The sequence below is a fragment of the Xenopus tropicalis genome, chromosome 3 (genome assembly GCF_000004195.4).
Source record: "Xenopus tropicalis strain Nigerian chromosome 3, UCB_Xtro_10.0, whole genome shotgun sequence".
Classification (NCBI taxonomy): Eukaryota; Metazoa; Chordata; class Amphibia; order Anura; family Pipidae; genus Xenopus; species Xenopus tropicalis.
In genome coordinates, this window is record NC_030679.2 from 31230286 (window position 1) to 31258225 (window position 27940).

A 27940-nucleotide genomic window follows, 5' to 3' on the forward strand; every position below is an offset into this window, starting at 1 on the left:
AACATTGTAGTAACAGCTACCAGTAATAACAAGATATTTAATTAATAAATCAATGTGATCTTTTCCATTCCATTTTAAAAAAATGTGTGCTCAGTGTATCCGAATTAGTGTGTTTTTGTGTGAAAGGTTTATTGTGTGTGCATGCATTTTTCAGTTTGTGTCATTGATTGTGTGTGTGTGTAAGGCTGTGTGTCAGTGTTTTTATGTGTCACTGGGGATTTTTGTGTCTTTGTGTGTAAGGGAAGACAGGATTTCCCCAGGGTTTATGTTGAAATGGCATCACTTCAGTTGTGCAGCATTAGTAATGACATTAGTGTCTAATTCACTTGGCACAAGTCACTTGCAACTAGTGACAGCACTCTAAGGGAACGCTGCAATTTCTGGACAACAGTTAGTCCAGAGTTCCATTGTGTACACTTGTGTACTAACCGCAGGTTGCTAAGGAGCAGGTGTGGGCGCAATTACCATTCTAAACAGCATCATTGCACCCAAAATATAAGCCCTATTATGTATAGAGTCAAGTCTTCAGTTCAGTGCAGTTCATTTATCCACATCCCTCACTAAGGATAATTCCAAAAAAGAAGTACTTGTTTGACTCAAATAAAAAAGTACCATGAAAATACATATACAATTTAGTAGTGTTTAACCTAATAAGATATTCCTTTTAGCAATAAATAATATAGCCTTATAAGGGAAATGCAAAAGGTCTGACTAGTTGTAATTACTGTCAGGTAAGCAAACGGTATTGGCAATTCATAGCAGCCAATCAGCAGGAACAACTTAGAAAAATACATCTGACTGGTTGCTATGGGTTACTAAACCTGGAGTAAACTCTGCAAAACCCCTCATGCCACTATCCTAACAGAATGCAAAAGCTATTTTTTATACTGTTGGGTACACTTGAGGCAAAAAGGTTGCAAGATAATGTTATCCATTCTTATGGGTTAAATTACTCAGTCTGATGCCCAATAAGTGGCCTTTTTTCTTTGCTCCCTTCCCAGATATACGGCCAATAAAGCATGTCTTGGGTATGGTGGGACGTCGACTGACCACACAGCCTCACCCATCCCAAACTACTATGATCTTGGGAGGTCAACTGCAAGATGGATGGTGGGTTTGTCTCCCATTATTATCCAAAGTCTTTCTTGGGAATAACTTTAGCTGTCATGCTATCTACTGAGGTTTTAATCTGTTATGTATGAATTTACATTTTCATTTTTGTAAATTTAATGTGCTAGAAAAAAATGTCAGAGCATATTTTGTTATATATCTTTTGCTTAAACTTCTGGGAGATATTATCAGAAATTGGTGGCTAAGTTAATACAATATTGAGGGATATATGCAAAGCTAATTAGGAAGCCTTAGCTGTAGCAGACATCCCTACGTCACAAAATATATGTCAGACTACTAGTTTAGCCTTCCAAAATCTACCTTATATACCATATACATTAGAATACAAAATGTAAAGAGAATGACATCACCATGAAAACACAAGACATAATGAAACAACTGCAGTATTATCAAGCATGTACATCACATATGTTTAGGGCTGGTGTCTACTCCCCATGGATACAAACCCCCAGGCCAGACTCAGGATACATATAAACTTGCATTGCCATGCAATGAAATTCATAAATATCATCATTTTCAAGTTAGTGCGACTGTGGGCCCATACTGTGTTTTAGTTGCATACCTGTAAGTTGGTGTATGTCTATTTCTTACATGATGTAGATATGTGCCAGTGTATGTGACTATGCAACTCATGTGTATGTATGTTCCACTGAATGTTTGTATGTCTGTGTGTGTATTTGTGTCTTTAGATGTGTTACTGTGCAAATATCTGTGGTTGTGTGATTGTATGTATTTGTTGTATGCAATGTCTTCAATGATTTTTATCTGTGCCTTGGATATTTTTGGACTCTTTGTTAATGATTCCAATCAAGAAGTTAAAAGTACAAAACTCCTGGATCAGTTCTGGAATTTTGTACTTTTCTGGACCGACATACTGAGAAACAAGCATTTCAGTGCAAAATGGAAGTGCAGATAAAGTGTGATACAAAGAGGCTTTAATTTTTTATCTTATAGTTTATTTATTTGCTTCCTTAATGCAGCATAGTTTTCCTTGTGTAATCATCGTGCTTCTGTGCTTACAGTATTGTTGAACCTGGAAAAAATAAGTTGGTTTGAGGATTAGCTAAAATCATTAACTATAAGAACAAAATAATAGACAAGTTGTATATGAGATTTAACATTATTTCCAGTTGTATAGTGATGGCTTCCCTTGAAAACAAACAGGACCCCTTCTGCGCTTTTCTTTCATGTCTTTGTAAACTACAGTACATTTCCTACCCCCCACATACACTTCTAATTGTAGAATCAACGGTTAAAATATTTTTCCCCTTATGAATACATCTCATCTGAATGCAGGCAGCACTGTATTCATACGAGAAATGCAGGTCTTTGTGCACTATTCTGGAATGCAAACATCTCAGGACATGGTATTTTTAAGCAAGGTTAATGCTGTCTAATCAGATTTTGATGTAAAGGCTTTTGATTGGTTTCTTGGCATAAGGGTGCCTCACTGCCTATAAATTAGTTATGAATTAATACCGGAGGGTAAGTAAAGCATAAGCAGAGTAACATGGGGTCTGTATGTATGTCTTTGTAATATGATGTTTTGAACACATTTCTGATTTTATGAAGATTTTTTTTTATTTGCAGGATATCTTTATTTTTTTAGTTTGAGTTTGCCCTTTGATTCTGAGGGCTTTATCCTGTTTTTTTTGGCCTGTTCAACTTGCCATATACACTCCCCGTCAACAGCAATTTTGTTTAATGTGAACAAGGCTCAAGGGCCAAATGGAATAAATCTATGAAAATATATAAGTAATGTGTCTTTAATGTTCACCATTAATGTAGGCCTTTCCTATCATGATGTGTTCATTCGGCACCAGGTTATCCAACTGTTAGCATTTTCCTTATTTGTGCCCCTTGCCATGGAGTATGCACAGCCAACTCGAGGATATTTGCATTTTATATGTTAAGTTCCCCAGTGTGTATCAACAATAAATGACACTGTTCCTGTGTGCAGAGCATTGCCTACCCCATCTAGGATTCAGCCAGTGACAGAGCATTGCCTACCCCATCTAGGATTTCGCCAGTGGCAGAGCACTGCCTACCCCATCTAGGATTCAGCCAGTGACAGAGCACTGCCTACCCCATCTAGGATTTCGCCAGTGGCAGAGCACTGCCTACCCCATCTAGGATTCAGCCAGTGGCAGAGCACTGCCTACCCCATCTAGGATTCAGCCAGTGGCAGAGCATTGCCTACCCCATCTAGGATTTCGCCAGTGGCAGAGCACTGCCTACCCCATCTAGGATTCAGCCAGTGGCAGAGCATTGCCTACCCCATCTAGGATTCAGCCAGTGACAGAGCACTGCCTACCCCATCTAGGATTTCGCCAGTGGCAGAGCACTGCCTACCCCATCTAGGATTCAGCCAGTGGCAGAGCACTGCCTACCCCATCTAGGATTCAGCCAGTGGCAGAGCATTGCCTACCCCATCTAGGATTTCGCCAGTGGCAGAGCACTGCCTACCCCATCTAGGATTCAGCCAGTGGCAGAGCATTGCCTACCCCATCTAGGATTCAGCCAGTGACAGAGCATTGCCTACCCCATCTAGGATTCAGCCAGTGGCAGAGCATTGCCTACCCCATCTAGGATTCAGCCAGTGACAGAGCATTGCCTACCCCATCTAGGATTCAGCCAGTGACAGAGCATTGCCTACCCCATCTAGGATTCAGCCAGTGGCAGAGCATTGCCTACCCCATCTAGGATTCAGCCAGTGGCAGAGCATTGCCTACCCCATCTAGGATTCAGCCAGTGACAGAGCATTGCCTACCCCATCTAGGATTCAGCCAGTGACAGAGCATTGCCTACCCCATCTAGGATTCAGCCAGTGACAGAGCATTGCCTACCCCATCTAGGATTCAGCAAGTGGCAGAGCATTTTCCAGTGACCAGTTTAAAGCCTGTATGCAGAAAGCCCTTCCGTATCCTTAATCTGTATTGGCTGTATTTGCAAAGGCTTAAGGCAAAAACAGTAATATCACACATCAGTAAATACTGTTCCTGGTTAACCATGAAATGTGTTCCAGAATCCAGAGTCCATAAGAGCCATTTCCTTGTATAATATAGACAGCAAAGAATGTCTTTTTCAGCTATATATGAATTAAAAGAAGGTCATCATACAATCAAACATAGCATATTTTAATAAATATATAACTGTGCCTGTTGTATACATACAAAACATCCACTTTTATAGCCTTGTCTTTTCAGTCAAGTACCTCATGCATTGAAGTGTATTATATATGGCTATAAAGATGTATTCGTGGGTCAAGGCTGACTGAAGAATATTTTTTTGTTTTTACATAAGCACTGCTTCAAAGGACACTGTATCTGGCTGACACCAGATATCCTCAGGCAAGATGGGAACTGGGGGCAGTGGAGCAAGTTTGGCTCTTGCTCTCGCAGCTGTGGCACAGGAGTACGATATAGAACCCGGAGCTGTGACAATCCACAGTAAGGAATCTTTTACTCTACTGGGGTTATGTAATAAAAGAGACTAAGTTTGCCCAGGAGCAGTAACTTATAGCAACCAATTAGCAAAAAGCATTTACTGGTCACCTGTTTCAAAGCAAAAATCTTATTGGTTGCTATGGGTTACTGCTCCTGGGCAAACTTAGTGTATTTTATTACTTATGGGGGTTTGTTTTTACTCTAGTCCGGTGATTGCTTTGCTTCTGCATCTCTCTCCCTTTTTAATGTTTATATGAGTATTCTATTCCCTAACATATTTGTCTTTCTAATTACTTATTAGAAATGTGAGTTCATTCCACAGAAAGTTCTTATTAACCCAACAATTTATGCAGATTCTTTTCGTAGTTCATTGTTTGAATTGGCCACTTAATATGTTTTGTCTTCCAAGTGATTTAGCAAACTCTGCAGACTGAGAATTCTGTGCCCTGAATGAAATCACTCAGGCTTGTGCTTGTTATATATCCACAGCTTTGAGAATTCTAATACCTTTATATAGTCTAAAAGGTGTACATCATGGACTACTGAAAAGCAGATTATTTTCAGTTGGGGGGAGTGTGCCTATACTATTTGACCAAAAAAATGAAATGATGCCTCTTAGCTACGAAGTCAGGCTGGATAAGTTGAGGTTATTTAAAGTATAAGGATGATATGATCACAGTGTGAAACTATAGGATTTATATATATATATATATATATATAAAGTTCAAAGTATCGGCACTCACCAACCAAAAACACCAATGTCCGGGTGCTAACCATAAAATAGTATAAAGTCTCGCAGAAAGCACTCCAAGAAAAAATAAAAGACAAAAAAGTTTATTTAGACCCAAATGTCTACGCGTTTCGATCCATGCCGGATCGTCATCAGGACAGTGTTAAGGAAGTGAGGTGCATAGTTAAATACTGACATGATCCAATCGGTGTACACATGACATTAGACTCAGTTAACCCCTTATGTGCACATATAAGATTTAAAACTAAAACATCATTACTAAGACTGTGACAGTATATCTACCCTATCAAGTGCATAAAGTCACCCAATTTGATGCGTTAAGTTTATACAGCATCTTGTGCCTATTATTGTGATGATTATGTCCCATCAGGGACCTAAAATTATAAAAAGCATACAGTTAACTGAGTATCAAAGTTTCATAATAAGAAATATATAAAACAGTGCCAAAATATCTAAATTACTTATTCAGAAAGAGTCTCAAAAAATGTCACATCGGAAACGAGTGGCATATTTGAAAGTGACTTAGTGCAAAGTGCCATAAAATAAAGTGACATCATAGTGCGATGGAAAAAACTCAAAATATCATAATATTAAAATCATGTACATAAAAACAAAGGAAATCCGTATTTTCAAGGTAAAAATATTGCTTTTGGATCAAAATACATGTATTAGTAGTGTTAGCACTCATAGTGTCACCATACAAGGTATAAATTCACCTAAACGTATCTATAGCAGGAAGGTCCCAACTCTTATAGGACTTTGTGTATAAGCGATCTTAGATGTAAAAAATTCATCCAATGGGGCCAAATAAGTTCATATTAGTCTATAGAGACCAAAGATATGGCCAAAGCATTAGGTCATCCCAACCTGTTTGCAAATATTCTATGACCCCTCTTGTATAATAGATTGTATTAGAGATTAGGTCTCGCTTATACAATATAACTAGAGGCCAACATAGTCCAAATCCACAACTGGCTGAAAATATATAAGGAAAATCATGGGGATATCACAGAACAGGAGTTATAGGTATCTTGTAGCATATACTGTTCAATCATATTAAAGTCCATAGTCCACTGGGTTACTTCACAAAAAACAGGAGAGTGAGAATAACTCATTTAAACCCCTTGGGGCAATAGTATCTAATCTGCGAATCCACTGAGCCTCTCTCTGTAGAAGAAGTTTAGATCTATCCCCCCCACGTAACAAAGGGGGAATATGGTCTATCAACATGGCTCTCAGCATTGGCACTGAGTGTTTCTGTTGCACAAAATGTCTCGCCAATGGACTGTCAGAATTACCTGACGTCAAGGCAGAGCGGATAACAGATCTATGATTATTCATCCGTAATCGGAATGTGGTGATACATTTCCCTATATAATAGAGGCCACAGGGGCACATAATGCAATATATGACATATTCAGATGTGCAACTCAACCTGTATCGTATCGAATATTTTTTCCCCGTGTGCGGGTGGGCAAACATGGTCCCCGTAATCAAGCATCCACAGGTCTTACAGTTGCCACATCTGTAACATCCCAATTTACCTGTCCTCAGCCATATTGCTGGCTTCTCAGGTTCCAAATCGGTTATCATTAACATGTTTCTCAGGGAACGCCCCCGTCGGTAGGCACATACGGGAGGTGGCATTTGAGTAAATGGTAGACCGGAGTCTAATTGTAAAATAGACCAATTCTTCTTAAAGGAGACATTTCATATCACCTTCATATTCAGTTATATGATTCATCTTTCTTCAATCTATGTAATCTTGCAGAAAAAAAACGATTTGAATGCATTTTACCTGCTAAAATCGTTTTTATATCAGAGCTGCAGAGAGATCTTCACTCCTCTGAAGCTAAACTGAAATGAGAGATGGGAGTGTCTCTTCATTCTCCCACAGGAAATGGTCACAGCACTGACTGACAGGCTGAACTCTGCTGTAGCAGGGAAACCCCTCCCACTCCCCTGCCTGTGTATCTGTTACCAGTCTGCACATAGCTGTCCTGTGCTGCTGCCTGATCTTTACAAGTTGCAGGGAGTTGTTGCAGGAGAAAATACCAAAAAACAGCCAGTTTAGGTGTCAAAGTACAAGTTGCAGGGAGTTGTTGCAGGGGAAAATACCAAAAAACAGCAAGTTTAGGTGTCAAAGTACAAGTTGCAGGGAGTTGTTGCAGGGGAAAATACCAAAAAACAGCAAGTTTAGGTGTCAACGTACAAGTTGCAGGGAGTTGTTGCAGGGGAAAATACCAAAAAACAGCCAGTTTAGGTGTCAAAGTACAAGTTGCAGGGAGTTGTTGCAGGAGAAAATACCAAAAAACAGCCAGTTTAGGTGTCAAAGTACAAGTTGCAGGGAGTTGTTGCAGGGGAAAATACCAAAAAACGGCCAGTTTAGGTATCAAAGTACAAGTTGCAGGGAGTTGTTGCAGGAGAAAATACAAAAAACCGGCCAGTTTAGGTGTCAAAGTACAAGTTGCAGGGAGTTGTTGCAGGAGAAAATACCAAAAAACGGCCAGTTTAGTTGTCAAAGTACAAGTTGCAGGGAGTTGTTGCAGGGGAAAATACCAAAAAACGGCCAGTTTAGGTGTCAAAGTACAAGTTGCAGGGAGTTGTTGCAGGGGAAAATACCAAAAAACGGCCAGTTTAGGTATCAAAGTACAAGTTGCAGGGAGTTGTTGCAGGAGAAAATACCAAAAAACGGCCAGTTTAGGTATCAAAGTACAAGTTGCAGGGAGTTGTTGCAGGAGAAAATACCAAAAAACGGCCAGTTTAGGTGTCAAAGTACAAGTTGCAGGGAGTTGTTGCAGGGGAAAATACCAAAAAACGGCCAGTTTAGGTGTCAAAGTACAAGTTGCAGGGAGTTGTTGCAGGGCAAAAAACGGCCAGTTTAGGTATCAAAGTACAAGTTGCAGGGAGTTGTTGCAGGAGAAAATACCAAAAAACGGCCAGTTTAGGTGTCAAAGTACAAGTTGCAGGGAGTTGTTGCAGGAGAAAATACCAAAAAACGGCCAGTTTAGGTGTCAAAGTACAAGTTGCAGGGAGTTGTTGCAGGGGAAAATACCAAAAAAACGGCCAGTTTAGGTATCAAAGTACAAGTTGCAGGAGAAAATACCAAAAATCAGCCAGTTTAGGTGTCAAAGTACAAGTTGCAGGGAGTTGTTGCAGGGGAAAATACCAAAAATCAGCCAGTTTAGGTGTCAAAGTACAAGTTGCAGGGAGTTGTTGCAGGGGAAAATACCAAAAAACAGCCAGTTTAGGTGTCAAAGTACAAGTTGCAGGGAGTTGTTGCAGGGGAAAATACCAAAAAACGGCCATTTTAGGTATCAAAGTACAAGTTGCAGGGAGTTGTTGCAGGAGAAAATACCAAAAAACAGCCAGTTTAGGTATCAAAGTACAAGTTGCAGGGAGTTGTTGCAGGGGAAAATACCAAAAAACGGCCAGTTTAGGTGTCAAAGTACAAGTTGCAGGGAGTTGTTGCAGGAGAAAATACCAAAAAACAGCCAGTTTAGGTGTCAAAGTACAAGTTGCAGGGAGTTGTTGCAGGAGAAAATACCAAAAAACAGCCAGTTTAGGTGTCAAAGTACAAGTTGCAGGGAGTTGTTGCAGGAGAAAATACCAAAAAACGGCCAGTTTAGGTGTCAAAGTACAAGTTGCAGGGAGTTGTTGCAGGAGAAAATACCAAAAAACAGCCAGTTTAGGTGTCAAAGTACAAGTTGCAGGGAGTTGTTGCAGGGGAAAATACCAAAAAACAGCCAGTTTAGGTGTCAAAGTACAAGTTGCAGGGAGTTGTTGCAGGGGAAAATACCAAAAAACAGCCAGTTTAGGTGTCAAAGTACAAGTTGCAGGGAGTTGTTGCAGGGGAAAATACCAAAAAACGGCCAGTTTAGGTGTCAAAGTACAAGTTGCAGGGAGTTGTTGCAGGGGAAAATACCAAAAAACGGCCAGTTTAGGTATCAAAGTACAAGTTGCAGGGAGTTGTTGCAGGAGAAAATACCAAAAAACGGCCAGTTTAGGTGTCAAAGTACAAGTTGCAGGGAGTTGTTGCAGGAGAAAATACCAAAAAACGGCCAGTTTAGGTGTCAAAGTACAAGTTGCAGGGAGTTGTTGCAGGGGAAAATACCAAAAAACGGCCAGTTTAGGTGTCAAAGTACAAGTTGCAGGGAGTTGTTGCAGGGGAAAATACCAAAAAAACGGCCAGTTTAGGTATCAAAGTACAAGTTGCAGGGAGTTGTTGCAGGAGAAAATACCAAAAAACGGCCAGTTTAGGTGTCAAAGTACAACTTGCAGGGAGTTGTTGCAGGAGAAAATACCAAAAAACGGCCAGTTTAGGTGTCAAAGTACAAGTTGCAGGGAGTTGTTGCAGGAGAAAATACCAAAAAACGGCCAGTTTAGGTATCAAAGTACAAGTTGCAGGGAGTTGTTGCAGGAGAAAATACAAAAAAACGGCCAGTTTAGGTATCAAAGTACAAGTTGCAGGGAGTTGTTGCAGGGGAAAATACCAAAAAACGGCCAGTTTAGGTGTCAAAGTACAAGTTGCAGGGAGTTGTTGCAGGAGAAAATACCAAAAAACGGCCAGTTTAGGTGTCAAAGTACAAGTTGCAGGGAGTTGTTGCAGGGGAAAATACCAAAAAACGGCCAGTTTAGGTGTCAAAGTACAAGTTGCAGGGAGTTGTTGCAGGGGAAAATACCAAAAAACGGCCAGTTTAGGTGTCAAAGTACAAGTTGCAGGGAGTTGTTGCAGGGGAAAATACCAAAAAACGGCCAGTTTAGGTATCAAAGTACAAGTTGCAGGGAGTTGTTGCAGGAGAAAATACCAAAAAACGGCCAGTTTAGGTGTCAAAGTACAAGTTGCAGGGAGTTGTTGCAGGGGAAAATACCAAAAACCGGCCAGTTTAGGTGTCAAAGTACAAGTTGCAGGGAGTTGTTGCAGGGGAAAATACCAAAAAACGGCCAGTTTAGGTATCAAAGTACAAGTTGCAGGGAGTTGTTGCAGGAGAAAATACCAAAAAACGGCCAGTTTAGGTATCAAAGTACAAGTTGCAGGGAGTTGTTGCAGGGGAAAATACCAAAAACCGGCCAGTTTAGGTGTCAAAGTACAAGTTGCAGGGAGTTGTTGCAGGAGAAAATACCAAAAAACGGCCAGTTTAGGTGTCAAAGTACAAGTTGCAGGGAGTTGTTGCAGGAGAAAATACCAAAAAACGGCCAGTTTAGGTGTCAAAGTACAAGTTGCAGGGAGTTGTTGCAGGAGAAAATACCAAAAAACGGCCAGTTTAGGTGTCAAAGTACAAGTTGCAGGGAGTTGTTGCAGGAGAAAATACAAAAAAACGGCCAGTTTAGGTGTCAAAGTACAAGTTGCAGGGAGTTGTTGCAGGAGAAAATACCAAAAAAACAGCCAGTTTAGGTGTCAAAGTACAAGTTGCAGGGAGTTGTTGCAGGAGAAAATACAAAAAAAAACCCAGTTTAGGTGTCAAAGTACAAGTTGCAGGGAGTTGTTGCAGGAGAAAATACCAAAAAACAGCCAGTTTAGGTGTCAAAGTACAAGTTGCAGGGAGTTGTTGCAGGAGAAAATACAAAAAAAAACCCAGTTTAGGTGTCAAAGTACAAGTTGCAGGGAGTTGTTGCAGGAGAAAATACAAAAAAAAACCCCAGTTTAGGTGTCAAAGTACAAGTTGCAGGGAGTTGTTGCAGGAGAAAATACAAAAAAAACCCAGTTTAGGTATCAAAGTACAAGTTGCAGGGAGTTGTTGCAGGAGAAAATACAAAAAAAAACCCAGTTTAGGTGTCAAAGTACAAGTTGCAGGGAGTTGTTGCAGGAGAAAATACAAAAAAAACCCAGTTTAGGTGTCAAAGTACAAGTTGCAGGGAGTTGTTGCAGGAGAAAATACAAAAAAAAACCCAGTTTAGGTATCAAAGTACAAGTTGCAGGGAGTTGTTGCAGGAGAAAATACAAAAAAAACCCAGTTTAGGTATCAAAGTACAAGTTGCAGGGAGTTGTTGCAGGAGAAAATACAAAAAAAAAACCAGTTTAGGTATCAAAGTACAAGTTGCAGGGAGTTGTTGCAGGAGAAAATACAAAAAAAAACCCAGTTTAGGTATCAAAGTACAAGTTGCAGGGAGTTGTTGCAGGAGAAAATACAAAAAAAACCCCAGTTTAGGTATCAAAGTACAAGTTGCAGGGAGTTATTGCAGGAGAAAATACAAAAAAAAAAGTTTAGGTGTCAAAGTACAAGTTGCAGGGAATTGCATGTAAAAACAAACACATTTCTTTTCATTAGGTACAGTCTATAGAATAGACTCCTTTAGTATGAAAAACGTTTTTTTTGGCAAAATATTATTTTTCAATAAACAGATTTAAGAGGCTTACTTACCAGGATCGAGTCACAGACGCTGCCAGCCAAGTGAACAGCTTTTCAGGAAGGCTGGGCGGGGCTGGGAGCAGAACAAGAGAGAAGGACCCCAGTGTGACTGACGTGGGCGGGGAAATTACATCACCAAAGTCCCCGCCCACATCTCACGCCCACTCCTCTCTCATTGGCTGCAGTGTGTCTATGGGAAAGAAGCTAGGGCCGGCGGCCCGAGCTGAAGACAGAGACTTGCTTCTGGCAGGAAGCCCTGTGGATGGGAGGGGCTGCAGTGTTTCAGCAGGGATTTTTACAGCCTTCTTGAAGAGTAAGTAGAAAATAAACTTTATTGTATTCAATTTTTCTGTGTTAGCTGCTTTTTAAGATAAAGTGAAAATTTATTGTATATGTCTCCTTTAATTGTCACATTAACCTCTTGACTTGCAGGACTAAAGTCACTTACAAAAACCATACGGTCTGTGTGAGAGTCCATCTGTTTGGTCCTCGGGTTTCCACTCAAGGTGTTCATCTTTGCTTTCTCCAACTCAGTATTCAAAAATTCCGGGGCATAGCCCCTCTCAATAAAACGATCACGCATTTCATTGGCTTGCTGTAATGCAGTTGCAAAGTTAGTGTTAATCCTGAACACTCTCAAAAATTGCGTGTAGGGAATGGACCTAATCACAGCCGGTGGATGGAAACTATGTGCATGAAGAACAGTGTTCCTATCTGTATCTTTGCGGAATAGTGTAGTCCCAATACCATTAGAAGAACGGAAAATCCTGACATCTAAAAAGTCAATAGTTTCCGCACTATAATTGAGAGTGAGTTTCACTGGAGTAGGCAGGGCATTCAGATTGGCAACAAACGACTCGACTCCAATGTGGTCCCCACGCCAAATAATAAAAATATCATCGATATATCTAAGGTATAAGTGTAAATTATCTGCATATTTAGAGAAAATATAATTACACTCAAATGAATCCATATATAAATTTGCGTATGAGGGGGCCACATTGGAGCCCATCGCCGTGCCAGTCTTTTGTAGAAAGAAGGTCTGTTCGAACCTAAAATAGTTACATGTCAAAACAAGATATAACAAGGAAATCAAAAAGTCAACAGGTGGGGCACCCTTATGTCCGTTGATCAATGCCTGTCTACAAGCGGCGACCCCCTCATCCAAGGGGATGATAGTGTATAGATTCCGCACGTCAAGTGTTACTAATAATGAATCAGTTGGTAAAGTGTCCAAACTGCGCAAGATGTCTAATAACGCTGAAGTGTCTGCCAAATATGACCTCATACGGGTACATAATGGTTGCAAGAAACTATCAAGATATACCGCAACATTGGAGAAGAGAGACCCTCTAGCTGATATAATGGGGCGACCAGGAGGGGTATGGGGATCCTTGTGTACCTTGGGAAGGGTATAGATGATAGGGCACTTCGGATATTGTGTCATTAAGAACTCACAACAAGTCTCATTAATCCATCCAGCCATTTTAGCACGCTCTAATTCAGTGTCAAGCTTCAACTTGAATTGCAGGGTAGGATCTCCTGTCAGTTTTACATACACCAAAGGATCAGAGAGCTGTTGTAATAGCTCACGCTTGTAATATGTCAAATCCAAAAGTACAATCGCCCCTCCTTTATCAGCAGGGCGTATTATAAGTTGTTTATCATTCCGCAGAGTATTAATAGCCTCCCTCTCAGATTTATTTAAGTTTGAAAAGAACTTCTTAGATTTCCCAATTGTTTCATTACTTTCCATTTGTACCTTTTTAGTGAATGTTCTAATAGAGGTAGCTGTATTTGGCGGGTCAAATGTGCTCACTGGGCGAAACCTCTCTCTCTGTGTTGACACCTGATCTTTGAAATGATCCTTAAGCTTTAATTTGCGCTGAAATCTAAATAAATCCACCTCTAAATTGAAAGGGTCACTTTTAGTTACAGGAACAAATGACAAACCACGAGAGAGAAGAGAAGATTCACCCATTGTGAGAACATGTTGACTTAAATTAAATATCACAGTATCGGTTTTTTGGGAGGTCTGCCCCTTCGATTTGCCACCCCCACGCCGGGTATGCTTTCTTTTCCTTTTCCTATTCCCAAAAAACGATTCTGATTCTGGGTGATAGATCCCGCCCCCTCCTGTGTGGCATTAAGAGTAATCAGACCATTAGGCTCAGTATCAGACGCGGGGGAATCACCAGAGCTATCAACTGTGGAGAGATCCCTCTCCTTCCTAAAAAAGCGTCTGGTTTTCTTAACACCATCACCCCTCCCTGTCAGCCAGCCATAGACCCTCCGGTCCTTGTAATCAAGATCCACTTTAATAGTTTTAGCTTGCTTAAATGCTATAAGGTCTTGTTTATATTGTCGAACTCCCGCCTCCAGTTTCTGCAACCAATTGACAGACTGGTCAGACGTTAATATGCAAAGCGACTTGTTTTCCAAATCAGCTATCTCAGCACGCACTTTAACCAGTTCTTTGCCAGATTCCTCAATAACTAGCAATATCAGATCTAATGAGCATTTATTTAAAATACCACACCACCGGCTGCAAAACTCAGCACTGGACCGCCCAGGGGAGGGGTGATGGTGTTAAGAAAACCAGACGCTTTTTTAGGAAGGAGAGGGATCTCTCCACAGTTGATAGCTCTGGTGATTCCCCCGCGTCTGATACTGAGCCTAATGGTCTGATTACTCTTAATGCCACACAGGAGGGGGCGGGATCTATCACCCAGAATCAGAATCGTTTTTTGGGAATAGGAAAAGGAAAAGAAAGCATACCCGGCGTGGGGGTGGCAAATCGAAGGGGCAGACCTCCCAAAAAACCGATACTGTGATATTTAATTTAAGTCAACATGTTCTCACAATGGGTGAATCTTCTCTTCTCTCTCGTGGTTTGTCATTTGTTCCTGTAACTAAAAGTGACCCTTTCAATTTAGAGGTGGATTTATTTAGATTTCAGCGCAAATTAAAGCTTAAGGATCATTTCAAAGATCAGGTGTCAACACAGAGAGAGAGGTTTCGCCCAGTGAGCACATTTGACCCGCCAAATACAGCTACCTCTATTAGAACATTCACTAAAAAGGTACAAATGGAAAGTAATGAAACAATTGGGAAATCTAAGAAGTTCTTTTCAAACTTAAATAAATCTGAGAGGGAGGCTATTAATACTCTGCGGAATGATAAACAACTTATAATACGCCCTGCTGATAAAGGAGGGGCGATTGTACTTTTGGATTTGACATATTACAAGCGTGAGCTATTACAACAGCTCTCTGATCCTTTGGTGTACGTAAAACTGACAGGAGATCCTACCCTGCAATTCAAGTTGAAGCTTGACACTGAATTAGAGCGTGCTAAAATGGCTGGATGGATTAATGAGACTTGTTGTGAGTTCTTAATGACACAATATCCGAAGTGCCCTATCATCTATACCCTTCCCAAGGTACACAAGGATCCCCATACCCCTCCTGGTCGCCCCATTATATCAGCTAGAGGGTCTCTCTTCTCCAATGTTGCGGTATATCTTGATAGTTTCTTGCAACCATTATGTACCCGTATGAGGTCATATTTGGCAGACACTTCAGCGTTATTAGACATCTTGCGCAGTTTGGACACTTTACCAACTGATTCATTATTAGTAACACTTGACGTGCGGAATCTATACACTATCATCCCCTTGGATGAGGGGGTCGCCGCTTGTAGACAGGCATTGATCAACGGACATAAGGGTGCCCCACCTGTTGACTTTTTGATTTCCTTGTTATATCTTGTTTTGACATGTAACTATTTTAGGTTCGAACAGACCTTCTTTCTACAAAAGACTGGCACGGCGATGGGCTCCAATGTGGCCCCCTCATACGCAAATTTATATATGGATTCATTTGAGTGTAATTATATTTTCTCTAAATATGCGGATAATTTACACTTATACCTTAGATATATCGATGATATTTTTATTATTTGGCGTGGGGACCACATTGGAGTCGAGTCGTTTGTTGCCAATCTGAATGCCCTGCCTACTCCAGTGAAACTCACTCTCAATTATAGTGCGGAAACTATTGACTTTTTAGATGTCAGGATTTTCCGTTCTTCTAATGGTATTGGGACTACACTATTCCGCAAAGATACAGATAGGAACACTGTTCTTCATGCACATAGTTTCCATCCACCGGCTGTGATTAGGTCCATTCCCTACACGCAATTTTTGAGAGTGTTCAGGATTAACACTAACTTTGCAACTGCATTACAGCAAGCCAATGAAATGCGTGATCGTTTTATTGAGAGGGGCTATGCCCCGGAATTTTTGAATACTGAGTTGGAGAAAGCAAAGATGAACACCTTGAGTGGAAACCCGAGGACCAAACAGATGGACTCTCACACAGACCGTATGGTTTTTGTAAGTGACTTTAGTCCTGCAAGTCAAGAGGTTAATGTGACAATTAAGAAGAATTGGTCTATTTTACAATTAGACTCCGGTCTACCATTTACTCAAATGCCACCTCCCGTATGTGCCTACCGACGGGGGCGTTCCCTGAGAAACATGTTAATGATAACCGATTTGGAACCTGAGAAGCCAGCAATATGGCTGAGGACAGGTAAATTGGGATGTTACAGATGTGGCAACTGTAAGACCTGTGGATGCTTGATTACGGGGACCATGTTTGCCCACCCGCACACGGGGAAAAAATATTCGATACGATACAGGTTGAGTTGCACATCTGAATATGTCATATATTGCATTATGTGCCCCTGTGGCCTCTATTATATAGGGAAATGTATCACCACATTCCGATTACGGATGAATAATCATAGATCTGTTATCCGCTCTGCCTTGACGTCAGGTAATTCTGACAGTCCATTGGCGAGACATTTTGTGCAACAGAAACACTCAGTGCCAATGCTGAGAGCCATGTTGATAGACCATATTCCCCCTTTGTTACGTGGGGGGGATAGATCTAAACTTCTTCTACAGAGAGAGGCTCAGTGGATTCGCAGATTAGATACTATTGCCCCAAGGGGTTTAAATGAGTTATTCTCACTCTCCTGTTTTTTGTGAAGTAACCCAGTGGACTATGGACTTTAATATGATTGAACAGTATATGCTACAAGATACCTATAACTCCTGTTCTGTGATATCCCCATGATTTTCCTTATATATTTTCAGCCAGTTGTGGATTTGGACTATGTTGGCCTCTAGTTATATTGTATAAGCGAGACCTAATCTCTAATACAATCTATTATACAAGAGGGGTCATAGAATATTTGCAAACAGGTTGGGATGACCTAATGCTTTGGCCATATCTTTGGTCTCTATAGACTAATATGAACTTATTTGGCCCCATTGGATGAATTTTTTACATCTAAGATCGCTTATACACAAAGTCCTATAAGAGTTGGGACCTTCCTGCTATAGATACGTTTAGGTGAATTTATACCTTGTATGGTGACACTAAGGGGCTGATTTACTTACCCACGAACGGGTCGAATGGAGTCCGATTGCGTTTTTTTCGTAATGATCGGTATTTTGCGATTTTTTCGTATGTTTTGCGATTTTTTCGGATTCTTTACGAATTTTTCGTTACCAATACGATTTTTGCGTAAAAACGCGAGTTTTCGTATCCATTACGAAAGTTGCGTAAAAAGTTGCGCATTTTTCGTAGCGTTAAAACTTACGCGAAAAGTTGCGCATTTTTCGCGTAAGTTTTAACGCTACGAAAAATGCGCAACTTTTTACGCAACTTTCGTAATGGATACGAAAAACTCGCGTTTTTACGCAAAAATCGTATTGGTAACGAAAAATTCGTAAAGAATCCGAAAAAATCGCAAAACATACGAAAAAGTCGCAAAATGTTCGTTTTCAAGTCGGAACTTTTCCAATTCGGGTCGGATTCGTGGGTTAGTAAATCAGCCCCTATGAGTGCTAACACTACTAATACATGTATTTTGATCCAAAAGCAATATTTTTACCTTGAAAATACGGATTTCCTTTGTTTTTATGTACATGATTTTAATATTATGATATTTTGAGTTTTTTCCATCGCACTATGATGTCACTTTATTTTATGGCACTTTGCACTAAGTCACTTTCAAATATGCCACTCGTTTCCGATGTGACATTTTTTGAGACTCTTTCTGAATAAGTAATTTAGATATTTTGGCACTGTTTTATATATTTCTTATTATGAAACTTTGATACTCAGTTAACTGTATGCTTTTTATAATTTTAGGTCCCTGATGGGACATAATCATCACAATAATAGGCACAAGATGCTGTATAAACTTAACGCATCAAATTGGGTGACTTTATGCACTTGATAGGGTAGATATACTGTCACAGTCTTAGTAATGATGTTTTAGTTTTAAATCTTATATGTGCACATAAGGGGTTAACTGAGTCTAATGTCATGTGTACACCGATTGGATCATGTCAGTATTTAACTATGCACCTCACTTCCTTAACACTGTCCTGATGACGATCCGGCATGGATCGAAACGCGTAGACATTTGGGTCTAAATAAACTTTTTTGTCTTTTATTTTTTCTTGGAGTGCTTTCTGCGAGACTTTATATATATATATATATGTATATACAAAAAATGGAGGAAAGCAGGCACTCACGTCTATTTAAATCAAAAGAATGCCTGGGTGCAGTATCAGAATAATTGCAACATAGTGGAAATAAATGCCGCACTCACAGGACTTACTGAAAAATAAAGAATGCTTTTATTGTGAAAAAAACGTCAACCTAACGTTTCGGCCGTATCCACAGCCTTTATCAAAGTGAACACAGAAGTTTCAAAAAGGGTTTAAGAATGGGTTTGAAACTTCTGTGTTCACTTTGATAAAGGCTGTGGATACGGCCGAAACGTTAGGTTGACGTTTTTTTCACAATAAAAGCATTCTTTATTTTTCAGTAAGTCCTGTGAGTGTGGCATTTATTTCCACTATGTTATATATATATATATATATATATATATATATATAACACTAGAGCCAGGGCCACTCCTGAATTTTAGGATTTTGAAACAAAAATTTGGCTCTGCTGGTGCAGAAAGCACAATAGCACTGTCTGCACTAGCAATGCAGCTCATTCCCCCCGGACCCGCTCCAATGCTAAAATTGTAAGCGTGGAGCGGGAGAGGCAGCAGCAGCCCCAGGATCACTGCTGACTAGAGCCATGAATATCCTGTAAATTATGTCCTTATAATATACAGTTTGGTCATTTCCCTATGGAACCAAACTGTAAATTATATCCTTATAAATGGTACTTAGTGATGTCATGAGCTATAGTTGGAGCTAAGTGATGTAATATCTGTCACATGACTCACTGAAACTTGTATATTATAATAAATAATGTACCCTCTGTTTTAAAATATGAGGATAATAGGATTTAACTCAGAGTTCCATGACCTGATTAAAAGCATTCAGCCTTTGGCTTACTGTTGTTGTTAGATATGTACCATATGTTTAATTCTTTCTATGGTATTTTGTTTCAGTCCAGCTAATGGTGGTCGTTCCTGTAGTGGCCCAAGCTATGAGTTACAGCTGTGCAACACTGAAGACTGTAAAACTGATTTTGATGACTTCCGGGAAGAGCAATGTAAACAATGGGATCCATACTTTGAATATCAGGATTCTAAACATAACTGGCTTCCATACGATCACCCTGATGGTAAGCTATCTTTCTAGGGAACTGCCGTTTACTTGTAAAAGGCTTTTCCTTTTGTTGTTGTCCTTCATATAGAGCTCCATTCAATTCAATAAGAAAAACATATGTCATACTTTATGTCATGAAAACTGTGCAGTTGCTAGGGGAACTGGAAATAGAGCAATCTAACTGAGAATTGTGATTCCTTGATTATGGACTCCTAATCAGTCTGTGGATTCTGTCTAATGCCAGAAGATGTAAGATACCATAGATAGTGACTATGTATAGGGCCTGTGGGAAGGCAGTTTGGGCCTCTGTGTACTTAAAATGCCAGTTCTGCTCCTGACCATCACTAAAAAGTTTGTATACTAAAATGAGCTCTGGGTTTATAGACACCTTTCAGCGTTATTTCGTCTGATGGGTAGGAACTCTACATTATGAAAGTTCTTCTGCTCACTGAGTAAATGATGGGACACAGCAAACAAAGAAATGTAACAACTACCTAGCATCTAGTAGTGAGCAGTAGTGAGCATAGTTTAATGTAACACTATGTGCACTGGAGAGGCATTGAAGTGGCACTGATTTAGGCAAACTTAGTTTTAATGCCCAGCTGTGCCAAGGTCCAGATATTCATGGACAAGGAAACAGGGGGGTCCCAGTTTCACAGGGGGTGCCAATATGTTAGATATCCTCCCCCCAGGGAATTATATGTTAGATACCACCCCTAGGAAATCAATTGCTATTTTCTGTCTTTGTGGTGATGCTTCTTATTGGACAAAAAAATGTGCCAGTCTTTTTATAGAAGTATTGTACAGCCATAGTACATGTACAGACTTGCGCATTCACAGCACTCTGAAATCGAATTTTTTTTTATTATACTGCACAATCACAAGTGTAAAGGCCATACTCGGGCCAAAAAAAGCAAAGCTGCCAATGGACCGAGTCAGCAGCTTATTGGCCCATGTATGAGGCCCTTGAACAAGCCCGCCCAACCAATATCTGGCCTAAATTGGGGTTTAAAAATCCTGTTAACATGAAGAGCACATGGGCTCATTGATGTGGTCCTCATCCCAATGGTTAGTATCCTGTCAATGTGATCTGATCATTTGGCCCAAGGGCTAAACGATCAGATTAATCTGATATTGCCAATTTTGGTGGAAACATCTGTTCATTTGATGATCTCACTAAACGAGCAGATCTTTCAATGTATGGCCAGCTTAAGTCTACTCTATAGATGGCCATGGGATGCTGCTATAGAAAGACCCCTATTTAAATGACCCCTGTCCAGTGAATTGGGGTTTTCTTGTTCTTTAAAAAGCGCTGTTCATTTGGACATTTGGAAAACAAAATATTTAGAATTGTATGACATTGATATTCTGAGGCAATTTGCAATTGTTCTTCATTGTTAATTCTCTGTGATATAACTGGACCTGAGATTTAAAATGTGGGTTAAAAACAAGGCTACTTTTCATTAGTAGAGTTTCACTTTCTGTGCACACCGTTGCTTATTCGTCTTCCAGCCTGTCATACAAATCACTGCCGGATTGTTAGAGGCAAGTGGGACCCTAGCAGTTAGACATTTTATATTCCACACTGGAAACAAAAAATAAAAAACATGTGCAAATTGTCTTAGCATAGCACTGTCTACATCATTCAGCCAAATCCATGCTCCTGGCTGAACTGAATCTGAATTCTTAAAATCACATGATTTTTTTATCACCTAAACACGGAAGGTTGACATTTTTCACTGTGTGCGTATCCTAATTTACGTATTTAGGATTCAGATTTCAAATATAGTGGATTCAGTGCATCCCCTAGTCAATAACAAGGTAAATGAATTTGTTATGAAACAATTAAAACACTTGACATTACTACTAAGCCCCTGTATCCAGTGATGTTGGTCCCTTAAATTAACTGGAATGGAGAACAGGAATATCCTTGCCATCGAATATAGCAGCTTGGCTCACACAGACAAAGCACCTATGGGAGCAGTATAAATCTCTGTCCTTACCTGCTTAAAAGGATCACACAGACTCGCGCATGCTGCGGATACCTGACTGGCATACTAATATACAAGATCAACTTCTGACTTTTATTGCCTCGAGGGAAATGCTAGAAATGAATTAATAATGAAATTCTCTCCATAGAAATACATATAAATATTAATATATATTCATTTATTATGTATTCCCACAGAACCCAGCATCCCAAACGTGTGTTGCAACACACCAAATAACTGCCCTCCTCCAAACTTGCATTAGGGACCATAAACCATTGATTTAGAGAGTAGCCATAAGTAAGCACAAGTGTTTCTGGGACAAATTCAAGCACACAAATTCAAGCACACAATGTTTCTGGGACAAATTCTGGCATGCCATGCACTCTCAAGCATTCATATCCTTCTTTCTAGCAGTCTCTTTCTGTAGTAGAGAGAAATGCTCTAAACATTTAATAAAAATAGCAGGCCTGAAAGGGTAGCTTGTGTGTTTCTATGGTGTTTAAGCTGTCACACGGGATATATGTGTTTGCATAATGAGTTTTAAGCCCTAACCACAAGAAGCACATTTCTCCCCTTTCTTTTAAGGGGGCCATTTACTAACCGTCTGATTTTTTTCCCGATTTGGATTTAAACGCTAAGGGGCAGATTTACTAAAACTCCATAATTTATAATTTTTGTTTTTAAAATTCGGCTATATTTGTTTTCCCGAATGTCTAAAATTTACAAAAATAAAAGTCACAAGGATAAGTTGCTGTGAAAAACTCGTAAAAACTTGATTTTTTAAAATTGTCCCTGTGAAAATTCCGGCTTTATGGAATTGTTGCTGTGGGACAAAAGAGAGAACTTCAAGGGTAGGGAAGGGAAGGGACCTTTGCCATTGACTTCTACATCAACTTGGCAAGTTTAATCTGCCCAATTGTCGAATTCAGATATTTAGCCGTTTAGACTGGAACCACGTTTAAAATAAAAAATCGATGGTTAGTAAAAAGTCACAGAAATAAAAAGTTGTGACTTTTCAGATATTTACTATGTGTCAAAACAGCTAAAAATCCAAATCCAACAAGTCACAGCTAAAACTTGCTGAGATCATGTAGAAGCCAATGGCAGAGGTCCATTCCTGTCGCTGGAGAATCCTTCTTTTGCTTCGAAACTTTAGAGGTTTCAGATTTTTGACGCTGGTATTTTGTGCGATAATTCGAGAAAGTCGCAGTTTTTATGCGACAAGTTGAAAAATTCTGAATTTACACAACTTTTCTGGCACATGATTTTTCATTTTGGAAACGAGTTTATTCGAATTTTAAAATAAAAGAAAATGAGAAATAAGTTTTAGTAAATCTGACCCTAAGTGGAGATATCAGTCCCATACAGGGTTACTACCTGGAGCCACACTCCAAGGGTAGTTACTGATGCCGAAACCAAATACGGAGAAGTCTTTCTGGTTTGTATTTAAACAAATAAATAAGATTGAGGAGACTGCCTCATACAGACAAAAGCAAACAAAAGGAATTCTGGGAAAGAATTCCAAACTACAGCTCACCCACTGGGTTTGAAGCTGAAGCCAGGATAATAGCTGATCAGCCTGATGGGCCTCAAGAAAGGCGAAACTGGTCTGTAGTTGGGAATCTGATCAGCTATTATCCTGGCTTCAGCTTCAAACCCAGTGGGTGAGCTGTAGCCTATAGGATAAACCCATGTAAATGGGATTTTTTTAAGAGTTTGGAATTCTTTCCCAGAATTTCTTTTGTTTGGTTTGTATTTAGGGCAAGTTTTGGCTTCCTTATAGCACTGAAAAAACACTGCCATCTTGTGTTCATAGATAACACATTTTGGTTAAACAATAGGAAACATTTTCATAGGAAACATTTTCATTGTTTTTTGTTGTAAAGCATTTTAAAAATGTTAAAAAAAAGAACAAAAACGGCTTAAGCTACAAATGATTTTCAGTTATTTTAAAAAGTAGTAACATGCTGCCGTATCATACTATTGCAAACATTTGCACCTGCCCCTTGGCACAAGCTAATGAAGGTGCCGTTCTGCCATTATGGCTGTTTTGTGGGTGTGGAATGAATATTCTCTTACATCAAGGTTGACAAAACTTTGGGGACCAATAGGTTGGATCTGGCGAATTGTCGAATTCAGATTTTTATCCGTTTAGACCTGGACCGGGCAGCAGTGTAGGCAGGCCCGGATTTGTGGAGAGGCCACAAAGGCCCGGGCCTACGGCGGCAGAAATTTGGGGGCGGCATGCCGCCCCGCTGCAATTAAATTTTTCAATTTTGCTCCTATACGGAGCAATGGTGACCTCTCCCACTGCTCCGTATGGGAGTTTAAATGTATGGTATGCGCATGCGCGCTCTCTGCCGTGGCGGGGGGGGGGGGTTCGCGTGTTCGTGCATGTGCACTAGGTGAGGGGGGGCGACCAGCGGGGGCGGCCTAGGGGCACCCGGAACACGAATCTGGCGCTGAGTGTAGGCCTGAGAGCTTCTGCACTGCTCAGCCACCATTATGGTGATGTTGCCTTGTATGGCTCATATGGCACGCTAGCATGCTAAATTAATGAAAATGTTATTAGTAACCTCTATTACATGCACATATTTTACACAGATGTGTAATTAAATTAAACATGCATAAATTGTGCTTTTTTCCAGAAAAAGAAAGATGCCATCTTTACTGCCAATCAAAAGAAACTGGCGATGTAGTATATATGAAAAGATTAACACATGATGGAACACGGTGCTCATACAAAGATTCTTACAACATCTGTGTTCGTGGTGAATGTCTGGTAAGTGGTTATAAAGCACAAAAAGGATCAGTTGATTTAAACCAGATGGCACCACTAGGCTGCTATTATGTGAGTTAATGTTATTTATATGGCAGATTACAAGTTCTATTTTAAAGTGTCCAAGGTTACTGCAGTGCACTGGACAAGATGGGTGCTTTATCAAGCTTTTTTGGGGTTCATAAAGGGCCCAGTGAGGATCAAAACGTTGCCATTTTGATATATGTCTTTTTTATGAACCACTAAATCACAATTAAGCACTTTGCATCTTGTCTTGTGTGCTGCAGTAACTTTGTGCACCTTGAGAGTACATTGACCTTGGGCAGAATTGGGTCTATTCATTGTCCAGCACCTGAAAAGCCTTCTGCCATTTCCTCTCTACTCCCATATCACATTTTTCTATACTGTTACCTTTAAATTGTTAATTAATTAAATTCTTACATATTTTCTATTGCTTTTGCATTTCATTTGGCTTTTCATAACTTGTCATCACTGTCTATAAACAGACACTAGTCACAGGGCACTTTCCTTCTGGGCAAATTCAGTATTTGATTGGCAGCTGGGAAAGTGCTGATCTATGCTATTACACCAACAGTTCTGGGTGTTTACAAGGAGAAAATTGCATTTCTCCATCTGCAGTTCATTTAAAATATCTGTTTAGTATAAAGCATGCCAATGCAGTAACTGCTCTTTTAGAAAGGCATTTATTGTATGTTTGCAATAAATTTATATTAAGAGGATATATGTGTTGCTGATGCACCAATGACAGATTTCATAAAGATTTATTAAGCAGCAATTTTTCTTACTTCAGGTGAAAACTATTTCTTAGACTGTATATTACTTTATCTTTTGTGACCAAACCTAGGATAAGGATCTTAGTGTCCTTTTATATTTCTGATACCGATCATTGCCTTGTGGCTTGGCCCTCGCTCCACGGGCACTGCCAGGTTTTAGATTCATGAGCATCCCACAACTCCCACAAGTCCTGGCCAGGGAGCCAAAATAAGAACAGATGGGGAAACTGGATGGAGTAAGCAAAGTTGTAATTTAACCGTCAGGGTCAGCAAAAGCTCAGCCAGACGGCACAGGAACACGAAAACGCTCAAAGTCGATAAATAGGAAAAAGGTCAAGGAAGGCAGAATTCCAGCAGTTTAGATAATAGAGGAATGGCAGGAAGTTAAGAATTGCATGCAACCCTCCAAGTACTGTACGTTGTTAAAATGACAAGATAAAGAGTAGACATATTCCATGAAATACCAAATACAAATGCTAAAGTTAAAACAACTGCAGTTATAAAGATTTAAACTAAAAAATAGACGATTTGTTTTATACAAGTACTTTTATATTGGCAACCCGCCCCTGTTATTATTACCACATAATAATGAAGTGCCAATATATTCCGCAGTGCTGTACTACAGGTGGATGTATACAAATACAGCAGTTAGAGCATTAGAGCTCAACTTTTTCTTCATAGGGGTAAATACCAAAGTACAAGTAAAAAAAGATATATGGATCAGCACATATTCTTCAAAAAATATAAAGTAAAAACACAGTGAGGTAACTATGCCTTTTATTTGTGTAATATTTGTTCATCTGCCCATGTCCCATACTTCCTCTCTCAACTGCTTGCTCCTCTCTTGCCCCGTCTCTATTCAGTCTATCCCACCCATTCCATAGGCGCAGCTCCATCGTCATTTAAATGATCCTTCTGTTTCCTAACCATTTTACTGTCATGCTTTACCCTACTGTGCCTGTGTTTATAAATGAGAATGAGTTAATTATACAGAGTCTGATTAAATACTTATTCCCCTCTGTCAATAGCCAAAATGTGTGATCAAGTTAAAACCACCCTTCAATTTAGTAAATCTAAAGCAACTGGACTTCTAAGTAATCATTGAAAATGTTTCACTATTCATCCGAGCAGCTTCTTTATTTCAACTGATTGGTATGGGAAGTCATGGTATATAAACTCCTCCACTAACCCAATCACATTGGCACATTGTAACTTTTAGAGAGGTGCCACCTGAAAGTTACAGGGACGTGACTGCTGTGTGGTTACTTTGATAACATTACAAAGTATCATGCAACTCAAGGAAAAACAAAGCAATGTGGTATAAGCAGTCCAGTGTAGCGAGGAGTGCACAGACCTTTGGGGAGAGAAAGCAACTGCTCACCAAATGAATGGCTCAGCATAGGGAGGGAAATCTACAGGGGCAAGATTCAGCTGTCTTTCTGTACCTAAAAGACAAGGGACCCTCCTTTGAAGATAGCAATGTCTTGATTTTGGATAAAGAAGACAGCTGGTTTGAAGTGTAAAAGAGGCTATTCATGTTAAAGTGGAAAAACCATCCCTAAACAGAGGTGGGGGCCTTCAACACCATCTGTCTGCTACATACAGTGCTGTTTTAAAATCTGTACCCCGGCAGTTTCAGAACTCTTCACACATCCATTCATGGAGCTCTTGCAGGTAACAGCTGTTTCTATGAGTTGTATGATACTTTGGTAATCCTCCCACAGTAACCCCACAGCATTCACACCTCTGTGAGTTTCAGGTGTCACCTCTCTGAAATGTTACAATGTGTCATTGTAATTGGATTAGTGGAGGAGTTTTATATGCCGAGCACTTCCCATTCCAGTCTGTTGAACTGAAGAAGCTGCTCGGGTGAGTAGTCAAACATCTTTAGTGATTAGCAAGTCCAGTTGCTTTAGATTTACTTAGCCTATATAGCATAGATATCTACTATATCAAATTAAACCACTGTTTTCAAACAAGGTCAAGTCAGTCTGTAAACCCTTTTATTTTAACAACCATACCAGGAACCGGAGAGCAATCAAACCACAGGTTACAAACAACAAATCCATAGTTTCTACAATGGTTTCCCTAGCTACCTCAACTCTTACCCTCAGCAAGGCTGCACATCAAAGCTCTTTATCTCAGAATATGGCCTCAACCATCCTCTCACATAATATCCATATACACACACAGTTCTTTAACCCACCACCCTGAAAAGTATCCCTCTTCTGCCATAATTTCTCCCTTACCTAACTCACTAAGGCTAATATTGTATTCCTTTTCTGACCGCTAAATATTTTCTCCAGATACATTCTATGTTTTTTCTACTCCTTTGAAATCCTCACCCACTGCTGAATGAAGCATATAAACGGTTGTGTGTGCATTGCTAGCACAACTAAAGTTGTGTCTTTTGTTCTGTTTTGTGTGTGCAGAAAGTTGGTTGTGACAAAGTAATCGGCTCAAAAAAAAAAGAAGATAAGTGTGGGGTGTGTGGTGGTGATAACTCACACTGCAAAGTTGTAAAAGGAACATTCACAAGAACGCCTAGGAAACAAGGTACCTTAATGTGCTAATACTGTAAGTGCCTACAAAGAAAGAGCCTCTACTCTACATTTACAGTAAAGGAAATAATATTATACTAGATACTTAAAGTCTGTTTTGTCGTAAAGTCTCTTACATTTCTTTTCTTTTCATAATTCCAGGATTCGGTTCGGGTTTGGCCAGGATATAGCCTTTTTCAGCAGGATTCAGCCGAATCCATGTGCCTGGCCAATTCTACTCCTTTAAATCATGTGACTTTTTGTCACATAAACATGAGAGTTAAAAAAAAATGTCACCGCGCGTGAAGTACATGGTTCTCTTTGTCCCTTACGTGGCCTTATTTGCATATACAAATTTGGATTCAGTTCAGTATTCAGGCAAATCATTTACAAAGGATTCAGGGTTTGTCCAAATGCCAAAATAGTGGATTTGGTGCATCCCTAGTAGCGATATGCTGCTATGTGCAAATAAGCAATAATCCCTCTCTATATGCACTAATGGGG

The 27940-nt window shown here is 39.9% G+C and overlaps 1 protein-coding gene across 1 annotated transcript in view; it reads left to right on the plus strand.

The window, feature by feature from the left end:
• Positions 1-27940, plus strand: part of adamts2 (ADAM metallopeptidase with thrombospondin type 1 motif 2) — a 151444-nt gene that overhangs the window by 76829 nt on the left and 46675 nt on the right. Inside the window, exons 11-14 of the mRNA XM_012959749.3 lie at positions 4435-4580; positions 19173-19348; positions 23972-24105; positions 27329-27452. Coding sequence (XP_012815203.2) covers positions 4435-4580; positions 19173-19348; positions 23972-24105; positions 27329-27452 — 580 coding nt within the window. The remainder of the gene's footprint in view (positions 1-4434; positions 4581-19172; positions 19349-23971; positions 24106-27328; positions 27453-27940) is intronic.